The 14,948-nt window shown below is 42.9% G+C and overlaps 2 protein-coding genes across 2 annotated transcripts in view; both read left to right on the top strand.

Moving 5' to 3' along the window:
• Positions 1-2,296, top strand: part of elnb (elastin b) — a gene marked incomplete at its 5' end in the record, with an annotated part of 28,231 nt that extends 25,935 nt beyond the window's left edge. The window contains 2 exons of the mRNA XM_080013439.1: positions 724-789; positions 1,013-2,296. Of these exons, the coding sequence (XP_079869565.1) occupies positions 724-789; positions 1,013-1,056 (110 nt within the window). The 3' untranslated portion in view covers positions 1,057-2,296. The remainder of the gene's footprint in view (positions 1-723; positions 790-1,012) is intronic.
• Positions 2,297-4,330: 2,034 nt separating this feature from the next.
• Positions 4,331-14,522, top strand: LOC307239859 (LIM domain kinase 1-like). Its single transcript, XM_080013438.1, has 15 exons — positions 4,331-4,453; positions 6,301-6,439; positions 7,473-7,582; positions 7,788-7,943; positions 8,058-8,163; positions 10,067-10,371; positions 10,470-10,659; positions 10,765-10,851; positions 11,009-11,140; positions 11,237-11,296; positions 11,399-11,464; positions 11,614-11,812; positions 12,260-12,315; positions 12,763-12,920; positions 13,734-14,522. The coding sequence occupies exons 1-15, from the start codon at positions 4,410-4,412 to the stop codon at positions 14,407-14,409; spliced, it is 2,484 nt and encodes an 827-aa protein (XP_079869564.1). The 5' UTR covers positions 4,331-4,409; the 3' UTR covers positions 14,410-14,522.
• Positions 14,523-14,948: the final 426 nt, after the last annotated feature.

The following is a 14,948-nucleotide window of genomic DNA, read 5'->3' as shown; positions in this document are numbered from 1 at the left end:
CACACACACACACACACACACTGTGTTTTTGTTGCCTTGTCTATTTCATATGAAGGAAATCGCTTCCAGACCAAATGCCATTAAAAGCCCTGTGCAAGATAGAAAGTTGCCTCAAAAATAAAGAGATTTTCAGCATTTATGCTTAAATATTTGTAAAAAATATTGTAAAGTATAACAATCCTGACATGAGTTCAGGGTACGCTTACTTTTGCTTTATTGGTTGATGCGACTTTATGTCAAAGACTCAAAAGTTGCACACTGATCAGGGTATTTGTCGCCTAATTGAGACTTACTGACTACTGTACTTTACAATTATTTGTACTTGAGTAAAGAAAATATCAAACTTTTTACTACACTATCTGTGCAAGTCCTAGTTTATTTTGTGAGTTTTTCATGGAGGCGATGTGGTCACAAAGGGGTTAAATTTCACGTTTGAGCCTAGTTGACAATAAGAGGAAACCACTGAGTCAACCAAAAACCACACCATCACAACAATGCCTCCAGCCAAACCAATCGGGGACAATGCATCAAAAGTGGAAAGTGTCTTCACACAACGAAACGTGAGGTTATCACACTTGATACGAGGCTATGTTTAACGTCGGTTATTTGAACAAAATTTTGAAGTGAGGACTTTTGCTGGGGGGAAAGTACTGCTTTTATACTACTACTCTATTATGTAGCGGGTGTGAATACTTCCTCTTGCCGCATTTCCCCTTTCTCCAGCTAAGGCACAGAAGGCAGCCAAGTACGCAGCCATGCAGGCCCTGCTGGGATCCGGGGGTTACAGAGGTAACAGCACGGACATTTTAAGAAAGACATCATCCAAAATAACATCTATCCAACGCTGATTCTGACAGACAACTCCGGGATTGACTTTAAAACAATCTTTATTCCGCGTCGCGTGGCGCCGTCGAGTTGTCTGGCAGAACTAGCACGCAGACTTCTTTGCAAGAAACGCTGTACCTCGAGTCACGCGGACCAAGTCATTTCTGTGCTTGCGGTCGCTCCTCAGGTGCCGGCTGCCAGGGCAAATACTGCGGCAGGAGGCGGAAGTGAGGCCAACGGCAAAGGAAGTGACCTCCCTCTGGAAGGCGGTGCTACTCGTTTTTAGAATGTACTTCGACTGCCGTGGGAGCCGAAGCGTCTACGCGGCCCCCACACGTTGCATTATCCTTTTCAATGTGCTTCAATCTCCTGTCAAATTAAAGACCAAGGCTCTTTTTTGTTTCCTTTCTGTCTTTTTAATAGCTGTCGACGCCAAACTATGGAGTTGGACTGTACTGTAAAGCGATTTGTGTTCATTTATGTGTTTTTGTCTGCTCCTCGCCTGTCTCTGTGCCGGCAAACAAACGCCGCCCCCCCTGCGTCACAGTTCGGGATAAAATTAATTGAATTCAAGACGCGGCCTGCACCGTTCGCGCCCAAACAAGAGACATTGTTTGGGCGCGAACATTTTCACAAGCTCAAAACAAATCGGAGAGATCGTAAAAAAAGACAGCTCCCAGGGTCACTTTTCAAAAGCGGGAGCTCAGCGGCTCTCCGTGCATCAACCCTCCAATGTCCTTGTTAATATCACCTTTTTATTTTTGGTTTAAGGCTATACATCGGCGAATTGTGTTTGTCGATTGATAAATTCTCGTCTTTCTTTGCGTATGTTCTTCCAATGTTGGTTGCTTCCAAGGTTTGCAACTGCTGTACATTTGTCGTTCAGAAAGGTGTTATGAAGCTTATTGCGAGGTAAGATGAACTATAATAGAGCGGGTCAAACACACCCTGCCCGGATAAGCTTCCTTAACCACCTCCTTTAATAAAAAAAAACAAAAACGGATGCAAATGTAGTTGACTTTAGATTGCATCATCTGTATCGCAAAAGCATGAATAAATGTTTCAGCTATCAGACACATTTTAGATATCCATTTCCATCAAGGCAACGTTTAATTATTGAATTACTGTGTTTTTTGCGTGCACGTGGCACTAATCCAGCGTTCACCTATGTTACTATTATCGAAGAGAAACTGAAGTGTGTGAAGTTCCGCGTCGTGCTGAAGCGTTTTTTCCTGATGTCAACTGGGAGGTTAGGTAAAGTGTAATGTAGTTGTATCTCTCATGGGATATCCCATCACGAGGCAGATTTTTATTTTTATTTTTTCCTGTATTAAAAGGCCGATCTGTTCGATCCATCCCATGAAGGAAATGGCTTTTGTGCGGACACCGCCGTGCACTTTATCGTGGACGGCTGTGTACGGTTTCTGACGGTTAATTTTTTTTGGAAATAAAAACAGAAACTTACAGAGAGGTCATTTTGGTCGTCTTTTGTTGAACTGCAACCGCTACGCCTACATTTGTACTTAGAGTACTTTTTCTTCCAACCACTGATATTTGGATTTACAATCCGTTTTATAATCCTCTCCGGCAGCGCACACCGTACGAATATCAATAGATGCTCCAAATGTGTGTTTGGCTTCCAATATATTTCCCGAACTGGAACTTGAATCCTCCTCCTGATGAATATCCCTCATTGTTCTATGTGTGTCATGAGCTTTGGGAATCAGGACTCGGGGCCGATGCGGTGATTAGGGCATTCATGAAGAGATTACGCCCCGTGTTTGATTGGAACGGCTCCTGTTTCACTGACTGAGCTTAGACACACACACACACACACACCCACACACTAACACACACACACACACACACACACACACACATACACACACACACTCACACACAGGGTTTGGATCTACACATTGACATAAGTTCCTGACAAGACTACACACTGCAGCACGGGTGCAGTGACCCAGTAATGAACCTTGTTTGCGTTAGCGCCCATGCCAGGGCTATTCAACTGGTGGTCCGGGGGCCAAATGGGGCCCCGCATGTGGAGCGGGTGGGGGGGTATCTCTGTTATCCCGGCCACTATCAACTCAACCAATCACTATTTGCTTCACTTTCTGTCAAACTACTGTGCATTTTTAAATACCATGGCATATTACACATACAAGACAAAGTCAGGAAATTGCTTAATGTTACAAAATGTTCCCTTTTCGTACTTGGATTCATGCGAGGAAATACCCAATGCCCAAAAGTAAACAAAAACATATAACATATAACAAAATATATAACAAACGTATAAGCAGTATAAAACAACATCAAGGAAGACAAAATACAGTGATAAGATTTAAAAATGTTTGGTGTTTTTAGTGCATATTATTTGGTTTTGTAGTGGAGGCACAGCAGCGACAACAAAAAGAAAACATCTTGAAAAAAAAAACTGTAGGGAACCCTAAAAAACACAACACAATCAATACCCTAATAAATATACTTATTTTACTGTTATTTTTTTCATTTTAGGTTTGTTGTCAACATTCTATTTTACTGCTTAAATTCTTCAAGCTTATACTGCTTCATATATTCAGGTTTATTCTTTTATCCTGACATATTTATTTCTTATTGCTTTTCTTTTTGTATTGTATGTTTGTTATTAGGGTTAGGTCTATCTATCTATCTATCTATCTATCTATCTATCTATCTATCTATCTATCTATCTATCTATCAATCTATCTATCTATCTATCTATCTATCTATCTATCTATCTATCTATGTATCTATCTATCTATCTATCTATCTATCTATCTATCTATCTATCTATCTATCTATCTATCTATCTATCTATCTATCTATCTATCTATCTATCTATCTATCTATCTATCTATCTATCTATCTATCTATCTATCTATGTATCTATCTATCTATCTATCTATCTATCTATCTATCTATCTATCTATCTATCTATCTATCTATCTATCTATCTATCTATCTATCTGTCTATCTATCTATCTATCTATCTATCTATCTATCTATCTATCTGTCTGTCTATCTATCTATCTATCTATCTATCTATCTATCTATCTATCTATCTGTCTATCTATCTATCTATCTATCTATCTATCTATGTATCTATCTATCTATCTATCTATCTATCTATCTATCTATCTATCTATCTATCTATCTATCTATCTATCTATCTATCTATCTATCTATCTATCTATCTATCTATCTATCTATCTATCTGTCTATCTATCTATCTATCTATCTATCTATCTATCTATCTATCTATCTATCTATCTATCTATCTATCTAGGCTGTTAGCCGGTTCAGAGCAGCAGAGCGATTCAGTTGCTGCTCCTTAGTCGCTGTTCTCTCACACCTCTCTACCCCACTCAGTGTGGAGGGGGAACTCATCTGCACAGGAAGTGTGTGAGCTACTGACTGCCGACCAGCGCACCACACTACGAAACACAGACACGCACACACACACACACACACACACAGACACACAGAGGACCTGGAGTGGGAGACTTTTTCAAGTAAATGGTTTTTGTCTTCCCCTGAAGCCCTTCCAGAGGGAAAGAATGTCACGTCGGGACCAGAGGTTTCGCAGGGGAACCAAAGGGAGGTGGGAGCCGCCGCCGTGTTTGTGTGTGTATGTGTGTGTGTGTGTTTGTGTGTGTGCGTTTTGTGTGACCAAGAGAGACTGCAACAATCTAGTCATGCAATAACCTTCCACTCTAAAATACTAATAAGGCTTGCTGAACATTTCTTTGTACTTCCACCCGACTGTTATGTCTGTCTGTCTGTCTGTCTCTCTGTCTGTCCGTCTGGCTCCAGTTACTGTAAAAACCACAGTTTGAGGGAGGTATTTTTCTCTAGCGTGTCCCTGCAACGGTCTACTGTAACAGTTATATTTCGTAAAAAGGAAGCGCTTCAGAGCTGCAGACAGTGTCAGGAAGAACAACATCACGGGAGCTTGACATTTGACCTAGGCGATGACATCATAACCAAACAGTCGCCTTATTTTTGTCGGACTTTGGGGAGGGAGAAGGCTCGGACAGGACAGAAGGTAGAAAGGGGTGGAGGGGGAAGCAGAAAACAGAACACAGAGAAGGATACATCTCCACTAATTGTGATGCTTTGGCCCAGACCTTTCGCAGTGATCGCAGATGTGCGGCTCAGGGGCCACGGCCACGGCAGAAAAACAATAGGACAGGAATAAAAGTACGGCGCAGCTGCGTCGTACTGATGGTGTTATCCCGATGTCATTTCCTCAGATGATACCCTGTGTGTCAGGCAGCTTCAAGTGGATTTAGCACTTCAGCCTAATCCCATCCAACCAGGCTTCCAGGGCGTCACGATGATGAACTAGTTATAGTTGACTTGTTCCCATTTACGAGCAGTGGATTAGTGAGTTAATCCGTTTGACAATTGTTGGTATTTCATAGCAGATTCAACTACAATAGTGTAATCAATCACTGTATATGATCCCACAATGAACTATTTACAGCTACGTCAAGTCGTTGTTTAACAGACCGTGTCCATTTATTCAAAATTTTCTTTCTCAAAGTAATTTTTTTTCTCATATTAAAGTCAAGCCGCTGTACGTCCTTCTTCATCTTCAGTCTTTTTATTTTTAATTTTTTTATTACATTCAATTTCAACAAAAAAACCTTCCCAACCTCTATTGTGTGCATTGTTCAGTATTCGCACACGGGGAAGGGGGGAAGCATTGGGCTTTATTTCGTCCAGGAAGTTGACGCCCTCGATGGCGGTCATGCTTGAGAGATAAGGAAGCAGGTTGTGACGGTAAAAGAGCTCCCAGTCTACAAAAAAAAACCAAACAAAAAAACGGCTTTGTCCTTTGGGTAGCCTTTGTAAAAGTTTGAGGGTTTCTGCCGTTTGGAGGTTGAAATGGACTGAAAGTGAGCACATTTCATTGCGGGTCAGAGGAGACATGGCTGTGATGACACATCTTGATACTTACGCTTGTTGACCTATCAACCTCCAGGGCTCAGGTTCATCAGAAAAGCTTTGGAATGGGAGTAGTCTTCTCATGCAACATGAATCATCAAAAAAACACTTTTTCATATGATGATGGGTCGTATGATGATGACCCACATTCTAACAGCAGTAGCCTTTTTGAAAGCAGCTTCATTAAAATAAGGGAACGTCAAAGGGAAACATTTTCTTGAATCGACCAATTCTATAATCGGTGGTGTCGTGCCAGGTTGGAACGTGTTACGTCACGTGTCCCTAATTTAGTCTAACACCACAATTTAGTATTTCATAGTTCAGTATTTCTTACATGTTTTAAGCAATTACTCATGTATGTGTCTCAAAACAAATCTCGGAATTGACTTCACGGGGACTTTAAGTGTAATGTACTTTCTTTCTGAAGGGTTTTTTCCACATGCCAATCACTGCTTTCCATTCACATCTTCTCACCCCATCGTTCCTCCCTCCGCGTAGGTGCGCTGAGTGTGGCTGTGCCCTCTCCTACTGGTACTACGAGAGGGCGGAACAGCTCTACTGTAAGAAGCACTACCGCTCTCATTACGGGGAGCCCTGCCACGGCTGCAAGGAAACCATCACCACGGGACTCATCATGGTAAACGCCAACTCAAAAGAACAGTCGACACCTCATCGATTGTCCATGAGGTTCACCATGCTTGGACAAGTTCACGCATTTTGCTTGACTGCAATTCCCACGAGCGCCAGAGAAAGCCGGTGGTTTCTCCGGCACAAGTTGGTTATTATGGTCGAAAAGAATTTAAGCCAAAATCTGTGAATTGTCGTTGGGAAGATTTACAGCCAAGGTCCGTGCAGGAGAGCCTCCATCTCGGGCTCATTAAAAAAGCTCAGCCCGAGGTTTTGAAAAGCTGGGTCTCAGCGAGGTGTTCTTATCTTCCTGCGACCTTCAAAACTTGGAGAAAAAAAAAAAAAAAAAAGTTTTATTGTGTATCATAAATACAGACACAGCAACGAAGCTCGGAGTTGGTCTCGCGAAACCAGAACTGATCCATCCCTTTGTTCTCATATCTTTTATTGTCGCGGCGCGCTGTTTGCTGGTTTAACATATCTCGCCTCTTTTATGTGAGAATCAGAAGTATGTTTTGAGCCAATCGTAGCCTTATTTCTTTGTTTAGCCGTTCTCTGACGTCGCTTCTCCGCCAGCCAATCACAGCCGTCATAGCTGCAACCTTCCTTCTTTTGAAGATGGTGTTCATTTGTAGTTTTCTATCAGCTGCCAAAAGTTAAAAAAAAAAAAAAAAAGGCTGATATATGCTCTTCAGTTTGGGCTTGTCCCTTATATGACCTCAGGAGATGGTGTCCTGCGAGGCACCATCTGGTGGTTTACAGAGTGTACTATTTTTCAAAGGAATTTTTAAAGGTTAGTTTTCATATTAAATTAGGTATTAAATTGGTTTGTTCTTGCATTGATTTTTGTATAATATATAAAGGGTTTTCATGTGGGGTGACTAGATTTAATCATAAAGGGTTACTAATTAAACCACAACAGCTACTGACTTCCAAAGTGCCTTGACTTAAACTACATTTGTCGAACCTCTTTATTGTCATTGTCAAGTATATATATTTTGTAAAGTCACGCTACTTCTCCCTCACCCTCCCTGTCCGCGCAGGTCGCTGGAGAGCAGAAGTTCCACCCGGAGTGCTTCACCTGCAGCCGCTGCGGCGTGTTTATTGGAGACGGAGACACATACACACTAGTGGAACGTTCCGAACTCTACTGGTAAACTTAAAAACACAAGGGGGGGGAAATTATTCTGAAAAAAAAAATCATTTCAACACAGTCGTCGTGATGCAAGACTCACGAACGGTTCGTTCGTCGCAAACAAATGTTTGAAATGACTCGGGGCTCGTTCTTGTTTCTTTGGTGTGCCGACCTTTCCTGCCGACCTTGTTTTTGCTTTCTTTTATATATATCTGTCTCATAGCGGACAGTGTTTCTGCCGGGGGACCCAGTCCGCCTCCTCGCTGAACAGCAGCCACCACATGGTGGCGCTAGTGTCCCTCCCGCCACATACGGAAGGCAGAAGAGGACTCACTTTAAAGCTCAGCCGAGAGAAAGTACCTCTTGTCACTGTGATAGAGTGAGTCGTCTGGCTCTCAGACAGAGGGAATTTTGATTTGAAACTACTGTCAATTCACAAAAAAATGTTTCATCTAGTCTGACGCCACTAACTCCCTTTCCCCTGCTCTCTCAGACTCGACTCGACCCTCCTCGCTCCAGATCTGCTGTCCTCCGTACACATTGGTGACCGGGTGCTAGATGTAAACGGGTTGCCAGTTTGCAACATTCCCCTGGAAGAGGTACAGTAGACTATTAATCCAACTCAAATATTGTACCCAAGCAACTTCATATTTGTTCTTTTGGGTCTCGGTTAGAGAAAATAAAAATACACGACAAAGAAACAAACAAAATCAAGCACAACACCATAACATGAAATTTGTCATACACAAAAACATAGAGAAGGGTGATCATAACCATTAATGCATGACATGCATGACAAATCAGTTTAATAACACTAGCTGCAAGGGCAGGGGCGTCACAAGGCATTGGATTATTTAAGGAATATGTTTACTAATAATGAAATATTGGGAAAAAAAAAATCCACATATCCACAAATATTGCCTAATATTGCATTGGTGTCGTGCCTCGTGCAGCTCTGACCCGTGGAGGCATGGACTCCACAAGACCTCTGAAGGTGTCCTGTGGTATCTGGCACCAAGACGTTAGCAGCAGATCCTTTAAGTCCTGTAAGTTGCGAGGTGGGGCCCCCATGGATCGGGCTTGTTGTTCCAGCACATCCCACAGATGTTCCATCCGATGGAGATCTTGGGAATTTGGAGGTCAAGTCAACACCTTGAACTCTTTGTCATGTTCCTCAGACCATTCCTGAATACATTTTGTCGTGTGGCAGGGCGCATTATCCTCCCGAAAGAGGTCAAAGTAACATCCACATTAATGCCAAGACCCAAGGTTTCCCAGCAGAACATTGGCCAGAGCATCGCACTGCCTCCACCAGCTTGCCTTCTTCCCATAGTGCATCCTGGTGTCATCTCTTCCCCAGGTAAAGGATGCACACACACCCGGCCATCCACATGATGTCAAAGAAAATGTGATTCATCAGACCAGGCCACCTTCTTCCATTGCGCCATTGTCCAGTTCTGACGCTCACGTGCCCGTTGTGGGTGCGTTCAGTGGTGGACAGGGGTCAACATGGGCACTCTGATCGGTCTGCGGTTATGCAGCCCCATACAAAGCAAGCTCCGATGCACTTTGTGTTCTGACACCTTTCTAAAAGTTAATGCTGCTATCAGCATTAACTTTTTCACCAATTTGTGCAACAGTAGCTCTTCAGTGGGATTGGACCAGACATGCTAGAGTTTGCTCCCCCATGCGCATCAATGAGCCTTTTGGCTGTCCATAAAGCTGTTGCCGGTTCACCGGTTGTCCTTCCTTGGACCAGATTTGATCGGTACTAACCACTGCTTACAGGGAACACCCCACATGGTGATGTTCTGACCCAGTTGTCTAGCAATCATAATTTGGCACTTGTCAAAGCCGCTCTGATCATTACGCTTGCCCATTTTTCCTGCTTCCAACACATCAACTTCAAGAACTGACTGTTCACTTGCCGCTAAAAATATCCCACCCCTTGACAGACAGTCATTGGAACAAGATGAGCAATGTATTTCACTTCACCTGTCAGTGCTTTTAATGTTGTGGCTGATCGGTGTCTATTTTATATTCTATAAAATACAAACTATGTATTTATACTAAATTATGTCATAATGTATGGTGTGCCCTAAAAATCGTGCTCTACTATGAAAAATCGACTATGAAAGTAGAGACAATTCAGACAAAAATGCTTCCTTTTTATCCTTCAGATAAACCGTGCGATCCAGGACACCACCAGGCCCCTCCGGCTGACCGTAGAGCATTGTCCTGAGCCTCCCGGAAACTGCCTTATATATATATATATATATATATATATATATATATATATATATATATATATATATATATAATCTTTTAAACTGAGGACAGAAAGAAATACATTTAAAGTAATCATATTAGTTTGTATGTAGTGGAGTCAGGTCTTGAGTGAACTACAAATGCTTCAATAGACTCAACTCGGTGTCAACAAGGTAGTTGCTCACATTTTGCCCATGTCACATTCTTAAAGCCTGGTGATTTAATATCCTTCAGATAAACCGTGCGATCCAGGACACCACCAGGACCCTCCGGCTGACCGTAGAGCATTGCCCTGAGCCTCCCGGAAACTGCCGCCTTACAGGCGGTACCCAGAGCCCCGCCGGCGGCCCCGACACCCGCATCTGTGACAAACTCAACGTAATGTGCAAACTCCCAAGTCTGGATGAGGAGCCTAGTCCACAGGAGGAGGAGCCTAGTCCACAGGAGGAGGAGCCTAGTCCACAGGAGGACGTGGACACAGCCGTCAGGAGGAACGCGTCCCCGCCGCAGCAGCATGGAATGCGTTCTAGACACATCTTGTACGATCTCAGACATCAGTGTGGGCTAAAAAAGGTTGCTCCTACTGCCCATTGTTTCCCCTCCCTTGATCAACGCTCTTTTGTCTCCTGCGTGACAGGCGTAGCTGTAGTATAGACAAGTGTCCCCACTCCGCCGGCTCCGTCAACCTTCTGTCCCAACGAAGGGACATGGTTCGCTCCGAGTCTCTGCGCGTTGATCCTGGAGACAGGAGCCACCGCATCTTCAGACCTTCAGACCTCATTCATGGAGAGGTGCTTGGCAAGGGCTGCTTCGGACAAGCTGTCAAGGTACAGAACGCCTAATCCGTGGTACACAAATGACATCATATCACATCGGCTGAAGCACGGTTGAAAGAAGGCGCTCAGTGCGTTGACGGAGTTGCCGTTGTCCAGGTTACGCACCGGGAGACAGGGGAGGTGATGGTGATGAAGGAACTGATACGTTTCGACGAAGAGACACAGAAGACCTTTTTAAAGGAGGTAGGTTGGTCTGAGATAGCACAGTAGGACCCAATGAAGCTGGAAACTAGACTTCCTGAGAACACAATTTCCCTTTCTTTGTTTCCTTCATTCACTTCGGGCCCAGCGAATGACCTCACACTCACACTCACCATCTGGCTTTTTCGTTTTCCGTCAGGTCAAGGTGATGCGTTGTCTGGATCATCCCAACGTTCTCAAGTTCATCGGCCTGTTTTATAAAGACAAACGGCTAAATTTCATCTCGGAATACATCCAGGGAGGGACACTCAGGGAGACCATTAATAAAATGGTAGGATAAACTAGTCTTGGCTGTCCCTGTTATGAACCCTAAAATGAGGGTTCAATCTCGTCTGGAAATCCCAATTTGTTTCCTCTGGTTCTCTAGGATGAGGATTTCCCATGGAATGTGAGAGTGAGCTTTGCTAAGGACATCGCAGCTGGAATGGTAAAGCTCTTTTTAGTTAACCCACTACAGCAAATAGAAATAAATGCTCGATGGTACTTTGGTGGAGAATATTTGTTCACATGAAGCATCGCTCCTCTCCAGGCATACCTGCACTCCATGAACGTTATCCACCGAGATCTGAACTCGAACAACTGCCTTGTCAGAGAGGTAAGTAAGTCATTCCACTAGACTAACAGTCTAACTATATCAAACCACATCACACCAATTCACCACATGACACAAAATAATCGGAAAAAACACTCAACTCACGCCTTTTCAGTTTAAATATGTGCACCGTGCCTCACTCCCTGTTTTAGAACCAGAGCGTGGTGGTGGCGGACTTTGGGCTGGCCAGGCTGGTGATGCAGCAGAGGACCCAGGGTGGAGGTGGAGGCGGAGCTCCCGCGGAGCAGCGGCGCTCCACGGGGAGGCTGGTCGAGCTTCGCCGGCCCGACCGCAGGAAGCGCTACACGGTGGTGGGGAGCCCCTACTGGATGGCACCAGAGATGATCCACGGTGAGTAGAGAGACACACGGGATATGGGAGGCTTTGGCTTCGGAGTGTGGAGTCTGGATGATCTCCCCGTGCTCCAGTTTTCCCCACCCCAAATAAGCAAGGCATTAGGTCAAGATCTGGAGTTGGTCCCCAGCACACTGCTCCTAGATGCGTCAGATAAGAGGATGGATCAAATGCAGAGAGCTCCCCCAGAGGAATCAACAAAGTATACAATTACAGATTTGAAACTCAGACAAAGTTTTTATATCAATCAGATCAAGATGATGTATAAACGTATTATATAAAAGTATTTTTTTATCAGATGGAAAACATGGAACGATAGGAGCTCTGTTGCTTTTGAAGACTAAATGACTTGGCTTCAAGATGATCACATATGGACTATATATATATATATATATATATATATATATATATATATATATATTCTATGTCTCTTCTGTCTCCCAGGAAAGAGTTATGATGAACGAGTTGACATCTTCTCCTTCGGCATCATGGTGTGTGAGGTAGGAACACAAGTTATGGAAGCTATCGTGCGGTTGGTGTCGATTATTCTGATAAAACACAAGGAGCTGGATTTATTTAAGTTGCAGTGTTCTGTTACTTTTAATACTTACTAACTCACTCAAAATATTGATGGAATTAATTACTCAACTTTCTGTAAAAAGAAAAAAGGCCCACTGTAATTAAAAATAACAATAAGACTATCATCTAAAAAGAAAGGGCATAGCTTCTAAACATTTCAGTAACAACTATTTTTTTAAAGCTATTCAATGTTTTTTCCCCCCTATGGCACTCCCTGCTGCAATATATTGATTCCACAGGCACTGTCGTAGATTTTTGACAAATAACGAATTTGAGCACCAGAAGTTCAACACCTCTGCTGATGCTCTTATTAAAAGTTCTGCTTTTGTTGAAACAAATTAATTGTTATTTCTGTGGTGACTTGACAGATCATAGGCAGGGTGAGTGCAGACCCGGACTACCTTCCCCGGAATGCAGATTTTGGGCTGAACGTGGTCGGTTTCCTGGAGCAGTACCACCCTGCAGCGTGCCCCCCTGCCCTCCTGCCCCTGGCTGCCCTCTGCTGTGACCTGGACGCAGACACACGGTAAAACAGCAGCATTAAAAAAAAATAATAATAAGTCAATGTTGCAAAGGGGTGCCCGATAAATAAATATTAAAGACTACATCTTTTTTTTTTTTTTGGATGTTTCACATTGTTATATTAGATATTGTTGCAAGGTAAATTAATGATGATGGGGAAATATGACTTAAGATATTTATGGATATTATTTATATATAATATTATTATTATTATTATTATTATTATTATTAATAAGTTAGAAAAAAATATATATTTTTGTTGCCCAATATACTTTAAATGACATAATGGCTCAATGTGATGGGCCTCAGGGCCTCAGACTATTTCACATAAAATTTGGAATATCAGAGGTCACACAATAAGATGCCTACCCTCACAATAGAATGTTTATTGTATTGTGAATTGTAAATAGTTTATTTTTACGTAAATGTGAAAGTAAAATGAAATGAATTATAATAATAATTATAATTATTATTATTACGTTTTTTAAATGCAAATGCAAATACAATATTTGGTCAGTTGATAAAACAGTTGATCAGCATGTTCCATTTGTGAAACAATGTGATTGACGTGGGGATTGGCATCACGGCCAATGGCATATATCACTGTGACTATTCTAATTTCGCATTTTTTACACCACTGCAGTCGAAAATATGAATAACCCTTACACAGCTACTACAGCCCAAAATGTCCGTAGTAAATGACTATTAAAGGGACAATTTAGGGATTGGATTAAAAGAAAAACTGTTACAGACTGGTCTGCACAGGTATGATTTTTCTGAAAAACCTATTAAGATTTTTGTTTCTCTCCCAATCCAGCCCTGCGTTTTTAAAGTTGGAAGAGTGTTTGGAAAACCTGCAGATGCATTTGGACATTGGCCTTCCTCTGCTCACCGAGTTGGAGCAGCACCGCAGAAACTTCTGGCAAAAACACACTCAGCACCAGAACCAGCACCAGCACCCGCAGGATGGAGCCCTGGATGGTCCTGACTGCAAACCAGAACCAGAACTGCAGCAAAAGAGCCCGGAGCTCAAACGACATTCAAACACCACCACCACCACCACTACCACTACCACTACCACTAGCACCACCACCAACAGCAGCAGCATCGGTAGCCTACAGCACCATCAGCTGATACATCTGTCACAGCGAAGGAACCAGAAGATCAGTGGCTGCAGCGATTGGGAGGTCCGGACGCACCAACACCACCCTGAGGACACAGGAAGTCACCACATTATAAAAGAACAAAGGGACCGTTTAAAAACCCACAGAGACGTACAAGACAGATCCCAGAGTCCTCAGAAGTCTACAAATGGAGAGTCGAATGCAGATCCATCTGACGCATGTGACCACCGTTGGGAGGAGCAGGGCGTTCAAAATGAGCCGGGCCCAAAACAGCAGGTCCACGGCCCAGTGGCGGGCCGTGCCCACAGAATGAGGAGGATCTGCCGGGTCGTATGGGACAGAACCGCCGAGGAGAGCTCCTTTCTTTGACCAGAGGCTATGTCACGACAAAGTGTCTGTAGCGGCTCGAGGAATATATTTAGAAAAGAAAAACAACATTGGCGTTGCCCTCCTATACCACTGTGACTGTATGGGCCACGTCTTTGCAGAACAATAAAGGTTCAGAGAAATAATAAATGGATCACAGATCTGGTGACATGAACGTATATATATATATAAGTATAAGGCTCGGATTTCCAACCAGTGTCGATTATATATATATATATATATAATCGACACTGGTCGGAAATCAGAGTCTTATACAGGCTAGAAATAACTAATAATAATATAACTAATGTTAATAATAAATTAATAACATAATCTCGCATTATGGCTAATTAAAGGAAACATTGGGAGTTCACTACAGGTCCCATTTCTGGTCAGACAGGTTCATTTTCTCATCTCTAAAGCTTTTTGAAATAAATCCGACAACCCAAAACAATGCGTGGCCCAAGAAAGAAATTAGAAGATATGAAAGTGTGAACGTACAGAGCTTGAAAAGGGTAATGTGAAGGGTCGCTTTAATTTAA

Source organism: Zeus faber (genome assembly GCF_960531495.2).
Source record: "Zeus faber genome assembly, chromosome: 14".
Lineage (NCBI taxonomy): Eukaryota > Metazoa > Chordata > Actinopteri > Zeiformes > Zeidae > Zeus > Zeus faber.
This window is presented reverse-complemented; position numbering and strand designations above follow the sequence as displayed.

Excerpts from the sequence above, each read along its gene's own strand:
- LOC307239859 (XM_080013438.1), top strand. The coding sequence starts at position 4,410 with ATGTCACGTCGGGACCAGAGGTTTCGCAGGGGAACCAAAGGGAG. Across the intron at positions 8,164-10,066 it reads GCAACATTCCCCTGGAAGAG|ATAAACCGTGCGATCCAGGA; the intron begins GTACAGTAGACT and ends AATATCCTTCAG. Across the intron at positions 12,316-12,762 it reads TCGGCATCATGGTGTGTGAG|ATCATAGGCAGGGTGAGTGC; the intron begins GTAGGAACACAA and ends GTGACTTGACAG.